Source organism: Mirounga leonina, unplaced genomic scaffold, assembly GCF_011800145.1.
Source record: "Mirounga leonina isolate KUSES-001 unplaced genomic scaffold, KU_Mleo_1.0 Mir_205, whole genome shotgun sequence".
In the NCBI taxonomy this organism is placed as follows: domain Eukaryota; kingdom Metazoa; phylum Chordata; class Mammalia; order Carnivora; family Phocidae; genus Mirounga; species Mirounga leonina.
The window spans coordinates 1,699,554-1,707,627 of NW_023270515.1; the positions used below are offsets into that span (position 1 = coordinate 1,699,554).

An 8,074-nucleotide genomic window follows, 5' to 3' on the forward strand; every position below is an offset into this window, starting at 1 on the left:
AGGGAGGGAGGGAGGGAGGATCCTACTTAACTCTGATCTGGAAGAAATTCTTAGAAAATCAGATTTCTACATTTCTACATTCTGGTCAGGCTTCTGCAGTCCTAGAGCAAGCCTTGGATGCACTCGGGAAAAGCCCAATTCTTGTGCTTGGAATGAATGAGATGCTGGAGAGGGAATGATTTGGGCTTTGCAATCAAGCTCTGTCAAGGGTGAGACCCAATCCATGCAGCCGGCGAGGGGATGCAGGCAGACCTCCCCGGAAGCCTCGGTCCCCCAGGCCGGGCACCTCTGCCACTGCAGAGCCAGCAGGAGCCAGGCTGTGTGTGGGGGGCAGAGTGGCGACCAGAGCAAACCCTTGAGGAAGGGAAGGCGTGAGCGGCGGCCGCCAGACCTACCATCCTCGAGGGTGGTGGTGATGATTTCCTGAGAAGAAGGTCCCGTCCCGGCCCGGTTGCAGGCCTGCACCACCAGGCCGTACTGGGTGAACTTATTGAGGTTGTCCAGGGTGTAAATCTCACTGTCCCCAGTGGTGTCAATGCTGATAATGTTGAATTGGAAGTTGCCCCCAGTGCTGTACTCGCGGTAACCTATTTGGTAGCCACGGATAATCCCATTTTGCAAATGTTTCTTGGGAGCCTAAAGAGGAAAAGAAAAGAATACACTAAGGAACCTGGGGGAACAACCGGAGGGGAGCCAGCCCACCCCCTCGGAGGAGAGCGGAAGGAAGTCTGAAGGTCACGGTAATAATAGCAGCAGGTGTCCGGTGGGGGTGCGGTGAGGGGTGCTGGCGGCGAGCCCACGCACAGCCTGTTCCCGGCCGGGGGCCCTTCCTCCGGAATTCAGGAACACCGAGTGCACGCGAGGTGCCATCGCCGACCAGCAACCACACAGGCCCCCTGATCGTCGCCCCTTCGCCCGGCAGCATCTGCTGAGCTGGAGCTGTTCTGCCAGGTTGTCCGAGGCACTGGGGAGCACAGAGGATTTTTTACAACAAGGTCCCTGCCCTTGCGGAGCTTACGCTCTCATGGAATGTTCCAGAATAAAGGTGTTTCCCGTTGGCAGCTGCGAGTAAAAGGAGTGCGCCACCGACAAGAAGGCACAAATCATCTCGGAATCTTACCACGGTGATTTAAAGCGGGCAGCGGCGAGGCTACGTTAGCTACTTCACTGATGACGGAGGATCTGCAGAGTCTGCAATATCGTGGGTTCTTAGAAGAAACCAAACTCTTTTCGAGTGTGTTACGAGAACGACACAACAGCGATGCTCTAAAGCAGTAAGGGTTTTGTAGCCTTTCAGGCAGTCAAGTGATATGGGTGTGTATGCAAGTGTGTATGTGTGAGTGTGCTGTGTCTGTGTTCACTACAAACCATGGATTTAGGTTACTCAGGACCGTGAAAGGCTTTCTCTGTCCCCAAAGTGCTGCCAGTCCGGTTGGAGAGAGGGAGTAAACACTTAGGACACCATAGAGAATCTCAGGTGTCTACGCGTCCGGCACTGGACAGCGAAGGCCGGTGGGCATCCAGAAAGTGGCAAGCTCAGAGTGGTTTGAAGAGGGCGGCCCCCGCGGGCTTGGAAGGATGACCAGGGTCTGGGATTGGGAGGGGAGGAGGTGGCGAATGGTGCCTGCAGAAAGCAGCTGGGGGAGGCAGAGAGGCTGGAGCAGTCTCATTTCATGCATGTACACAGTTCCGATGGAGATCGATAAAACAGTCGTCCAAATCATGACGTTTTTAGTTAAGCTGGCCCTGTTGGACCCTGACATGAGAGCTCATCCCTTTTTTACAAGCAAGTCTCTCGGCAATCTTGTTTTTCCAGTGATGAGCTATGAATTTTCACTTTGTATTAAATCGGATCTAAAGACTTTAGATTTTGAGAATTTGATTCCATGGAGATTATCTTACCACAACCACTGAACTTGCATTTATGTCATTTAATTAATTAATAAAATTTATTTCCCTGCAAGAGTCATCTATAAGTCAAATTTGAAACAGATATTTTTCTTATTTCATGTAGTTTTTAAATGTTAAATACATTGACCCAAATATAAATGACACCTATTTTTAAAGATTGGTTTATGCCCATTAAATATTCTAATTTTTCAACTGGCTCCCTGTGTAGGCTTAAGACCTCCTCAGATACTAAATCAGGATCACAGTATGGTGGTTATGGCATCAGGTCAAGGAGCAAGTGAAGGGCGTAGAGGCAAATGCCCATCAGAAAACGTTTACCTAGAGAGGCAACCAATTTAGCTAAATCTTCCAAAAGCAGGGGGATCTGCTTGCTGACTTTTAGCTTCTTGGGTTTGTGATCTGATTGCACAGGTAGGGTGGAGTCTTCTTGTTTTCCCTCCCATAGATGAATATATATTCTAACTAGCTTAATTTATGACAGGCATTTTTTAAAGATTTTATTTTTTTTGAGAGAAAGAGAGAGAGAGGACATGAGAGAGAGAGAGAGCATGAGTGGTAGGGAGGGGCAGAGGGAGAAGCAGACTCCCCGCTGAGCAGGGAGCGCAATGTGGGACTCGATCCCAGGACCCTGGGACTATGACCTGAGCCGAAGGCAGACACTTAACTGACTAAGCCACCCAGGCACCCCATGATAGGCATTTTTAATCAAAGGAACATTTACTCAGCCATCAGAAAGGATGAAAACCCAACTTTTACATCAACATGGATGGGACTGGAGGAGATTATGCTAAGTGAAATAAGTCAAGCAGAGAAAGTCAATTATCATATGGTTTCACTTATTTGTGGAACATAAGGAATAGCATGGAGGACATTAGGAGAAGGAAGGGAAAAATGAAGGGGGGGAATTGGAGGGAGAGATGAACCATGAGAGACTATGGACTCTGAGAAACAAACAGGGTTTTAGAGGGGAGGGGAGTGGGGGGATGGGTTAGCCTGGTGATGGGTATTAAGGAGGGCACATACTGCATGGAGCTCTGGGTGTTATACGCAAACAATGAATCATGGAACACTACATCAAAAACTAATGATGTAATGTATGGTGATTAACATAATAAAATAAAATAAAAAAAAAAAGGAACATTTAACAAATCACATGAAGAGAAAGTATTGTTTTCATGGACAAAAACAAGCCAAAACTCTAACTATGTCAGGCAAAGTTTATGTTTTATTATTACTTTGTAGTCTGGATAGTCAGATTTCCACTTAGGGATGTGTTTACATTAAAGAAATCCTTGAAAACATATTGAAAACTCAGATCTCTTTTTAAAAGTCCATGAACAGAGGAATTCTGCACGTTCAGTATAGGAAATTTCAGGGATTGCGGTGCAAGTACCAAAGAGTTTTTGAAAGTGACCCTGGAGACTTTCCCTGAGTGGAATGAATAACAAGCCGGTGTGGACAGGGTGTGTGGAAAAATCTGACAATGGGCTTCATGTCATCCCAAGACAAATTAGTGCATAATATACTTAACTTTAAAATATGTTTTGGGGGGCACCTCGGTGGCACCTTGGGTGGCTCAGTCGGTTAAGCATCTGCCTTCGGCTCAGGTCATGATCCCGGAGTCCTGGGATTGAGCCCCAGGTCAGGCACCCAGCTCAGCGGGGATCCTGCTTCTCCCTCTGCCTCTGACCCTCCCCCTGCTTGTGCTCTCTCTCTCTCTCTCAAATGAATAAATAAAAAAGCTTAAAAAAATAAAATATGTTTTGGATGATGCTTTAAACATCCATGCCTTCGTGTGTGTGTTTACCTGGGATAAAGGTAGATGTCTGTAAGGGAGAAATCCTAATGGGGAAGGCAGTTTTAGGATACAATTCTCTGGCCGTTAATTATCATCAAATTGTGATTGACAAAATGGGTCAAAAATAATTATTTGTTTCATGAAACCAAATGAATGAAATTAATGGTGAAGTAGGAAGAAAAGAAAAAGAGGAAATCAGGTAGAGATCTTGAACATACTTTGAATCTTGGTTGCAGATAATGGAGAAGGCAAATTTCCTAAGTTACCGCTTCGATCATGCCCTCTTCTCCCCAAATCTCAGCAGTACCCATTGTGAGATTTAAGCCCAGTTGTAGTCTTTCCAGGCTAATGCCCCCTGGCTGCTCCCCGATGACCGAGGATTCTCTCTGGATCCTCGAACAAGCATGGAAATTCCCACTCTCTTGTGTTTTTCCATCTCATAAAGCCCTCATCAGAGACTGCTCTTCTTCCTCCTCTATCAAAGCCCAACTCATTCTCCAAAGCCAGCTCAACTTCCAGCTCATCTGCTTCCTTCGACTGCCTCCATCCAAGGAGTTCTCTCTCCTCTGGCCTCCCCCGCATGCACTGATTCACCATCAGCTCAGTGAGAACTGATCACTTCCATCCCCTCCTGTGGCCACTGTTCCATATCGAATGCCGGGTTTCCAAGGACTTGATTGCAAGCTCCAAGTGCCTAAGGATTCTCACAAACATGTTTGAAATCTCATCCACTCACTTGTCCAAAACAGGGCTTCAGCACAGTGGACATTCTCAGAAAATGTTACTGTGGATGCAGAAGAGAATGGTTTTGAGCATACATGAGGCACAAAAAAAGTGATGGGCAGGAATGACGTCAGTTGCAGGCTTATAATCTGACTGGGTGCAGGGCTAATGAGAACAGTTTGAAGATAAAAGAGCTGCCCAGACTCTAGGTCCATGATGTAGCTGTTGATCAGAGGCCTGGACTATCCAGTACCGAAGGATCTCTCAGGATCACCGTGCAACTTGGATCCAAGTTGAGAGCTGGCTTCCATGTGGTCACTCAGCGTGGCGGCTCATGCATCAGGATAAGAGATCCAGGTGGGATTTGGGGGGGGTCCAGCTTCACTTCCCAGTCCCCGTCAAGGGAATAAAATAGCATCTGAGGTGCCAACTTGTTTGGACAATGTCATCCTTTTTCTTTTCCTTCTTAAAGCAGGGATTCTGGAGAGTTTGTTCACTTGTTTGGCCAGCTCATGGGTGACGTGATTTTAGAATAAAGATCATTTATGACAGATCCAGATTTATAGCAAATCTCACCTGGCAAACAGTTCTCTTAATACATATTAAAGGAAGACTCTGGAGAGTAAGTGAATGGAAAAATTAAAAAAAAAAAAGAAAAAAGAAAAAAGAAAGTCAGTCCAAGGCTCACTGTATATTGCAGAATTCAACCATCTGAGCGCCTTTCTGCTCCAGAAGATGCTGTTACTTACAGACCGCTCTGAATTACACGTGTCCTGTTTCTACCTTCTCTCAAGCCCCTTTGAGTGTGCGGCAGTTCTGGGAGAAGCCCTCCTCTATTCACTGTTGTGCTTTTCATGTAGGGATTAATTATTTTCCTGTGTTGAATACTACTCTTCCTTTCATTTACCTGTGGATCCAGTAATGAGCCTGGGTTCTTTCCATTTGTCTCATTTATCTGCCATCTGGGGAACTCTCTCCCCTTTCTAGCCTTAGGCGTTTTCCTCCTCCTGTAGTCTCCCTAAACAGCCTTCTTTCATCCTTCCGGGTGTCCTTCCTCCAGCCTCTGGTCCCTGCTCCAACACCCACTTCCTTTAAGAAACTGTCTCTTTTGATCTCCATGACAAGACTAGTACAGGGTCAGTGTATCTGTGGTTTGCAAGTGTCTGTCCGTCCAAATGAGCCTTGAACCTGCCTGGGGCAGATACAGAGGTCTTTAAAAGTCAGTAGGAACAGGGATGTGCAAATGCTCACAGCCCCATCAAGGATGTGAGTGATGAGAGCAGGCCTCTCTTCTTTAGAAAGCCACCAGCCAGGTCCTGTTTCTGCACACTTCCCTCCCCTTTCCCAGCGCAGGTGAACGGACTCTGCTCAATGCCAGGATTCACCGGCTGACCAACCTCGAGAGCTAAAACCTCTGCTGCAGATTTCTGCATTCCAAGAATACCACATTACTCAGGCATGTTGAGTAAGGCAGGTGAAAAATGAATTGAACACTCTCCTTTGAGATTCTTCCAAATTCACTTGAAATGTAACCTGTCCTCATTCCCCTTTTATTCCAGGGGCTGTGGACTGTCTTTCTTATCTTCATGTACTCCTTCCAGTCCCCATCCCTATTCCCCAACATAAATAGCAGCTACTCAGTAAGCTTACGCAATGGATGGATGCATTCAATGGAACAGTAGGAACTGGTGCCTGTCCTATTCAAGGGGAGAACTGCAAGTGAACCTATGATTAGAGCAGAGCGTGGTGCTTGCAGTGCCGAGGGTTGGCATGGGGTATCGTGGAAGGGAAAAGGGAGAGGATTCCCAGAGAAGGGGCATTTCATCTGAGCCTCTAGGAGGACCCGCCATTGTCGAAGAGGGACAGCCTTACCCGAATGCAGTCAGCCTCCCCACAGCACCCGGGTGAGATAACTAGAGACGACCCCGGAAGGAACAGCTCCAAGTGATCCTTCAGAAGGTTTCTGTGCTGACTGTGGGGGTAGAGATGGCATGAGCTATTCAGTTCAGGTCTGAGATGAATACAGAACTTCGAACTAGGCACAATATTGAGAGGCCAAGAACTTTGACTCGAAGCTGGTAGTCACTGTGTTCTCATCAGATCTGGCAGCTGGGGAGGAGGCGGCAGCCAAGCATGTGCTCGGGCTTGGAAAACACATGTAGAATTTTAGAAACAGGCTCTTACAGTTTTATGGGATGAAACTGAGGTTAACTATTGCATAACAGGACTTCATTTATTTAATTTCTAAAGTGTGTGTGGGGGGTGGCTCTCATTTCATTCATTCATTCATTCATCCAACCAACAAACGTGTTGAAGAGCTACTCTTGCTGGGCCCCCTCCTTTTTCTGAATTTCACTGTTGTTTGCATCCCACGCTGTCTGGTAACCACACACAGCATTTCTCACCAGCCTTAATGGCTTATCCAGTGTTTTCTGCCAAAGACCTAACAAAGGAGTTCATAGCCCGTATGCAGACCCCACCTGGTGTTATATGTATTGCCTCTGAGAGCTGGTCTCCAGAATATCCCACATTTAATGTCAGGGCCTTTAGATGTCTTAATGTTTCTGAGAAACAATGTTTCTTGCCTGGAAGGGTGACGGCTCACAGTGTCCCAGAGTCTGGGAGTGGGGTCTGTTGGAAAGAAATGACACAGAGAGTGCAGGTGTCCAGGTTCAAACCAGGGAAAGAGCAGGGAGACAGTGCGGAGGGGCTGCATGAGATGTGTCCACGGGCCACCAAGAGGCACAGCCAGGGCCCAGCCAGGAAACAAGGCACCTGGAGACTGTGAGGCTTTGGGGGACAGGTCTCACCTGTGTTTCTAGACATTGCACAGACAATGGGGATGCAGAGAGAAAGGGGTTTGGGTTAGGATGCCAAGAGGACCCCAACTATTTAGCGGCAGCTGAGTGATCTCAAAGGGCTTGGCTCCTCCCATGTAGACCGGAGAGACCCAGCCTGGAGTAGCTCCCCTGTAGGTAATGGAAGCCCCTGGGGATGGCAGGGAGAGGTGCCAAACACAGCGTTTTCAAAGGTATTAGATTCTCCGTAAAGGAATGGTCTGCCTCAACCATACGAAGAATTGCTGCTGTCAGTCTTTGTAACTTCTGCTAGTGTAAGGTCTGTCCAGAAGGACCAGAGAAGATCTGCAGTTCAGAAGGAACTGCAGAATGAAAGGAAGGCTTTCATTTCATGCCTGGAAAGAGTCCCTCAGTGGTTTAACCCTCTGCCAAGTAACAGGAAACCATTTGCGACGTATTTCAGCTGCATGTGACTGCTTCATGTTTGGTAAAGCATGGTGGACATGGGGCCAAGTCCTGGGGCCTGTCTATTTGGCCATTTCTTCTACATGGCCCTTAGCTAAGAATGTATATATATTTTTTTACATTTTTAAATGGCTGCAAAATTCAAAAGAGGAAGAATATTTTGTGACACGTGAAAATTACATGCGCTTCAACTGTCAGCGTGCCTGGGTAAAGCTTTACTGGCTGTCTGCTTCCCTGCTAGGGTAGGCAGAGCTAAGAGTTAAGACAGAGACTATGTAGCTCACAAGGCTGGAAGTCTTTACTCTCTGGCCCTTGACAGAAACAGTTTACAGACCCCTGGAGGACACAGCGCTGCGGACTGAATCAGTGTGCAGGGTGC

The 8,074-nt window shown here is 47.2% G+C and overlaps 1 protein-coding gene across 1 annotated transcript in view; it reads right to left on the minus strand.

Annotated features, from left to right (window-relative positions):
• The window catches only part of DSCAM (DS cell adhesion molecule), a 651,058-nt gene that overhangs the window by 95,364 nt on the left and 547,620 nt on the right, over positions 1–8,074 (minus strand). Inside the window, exon 17 of the mRNA XM_035028849.1 lies at positions 396–636. Coding sequence (XP_034884740.1) covers positions 396–636 — 241 coding nt within the window. The remainder of the gene's footprint in view (positions 1–395; positions 637–8,074) is intronic.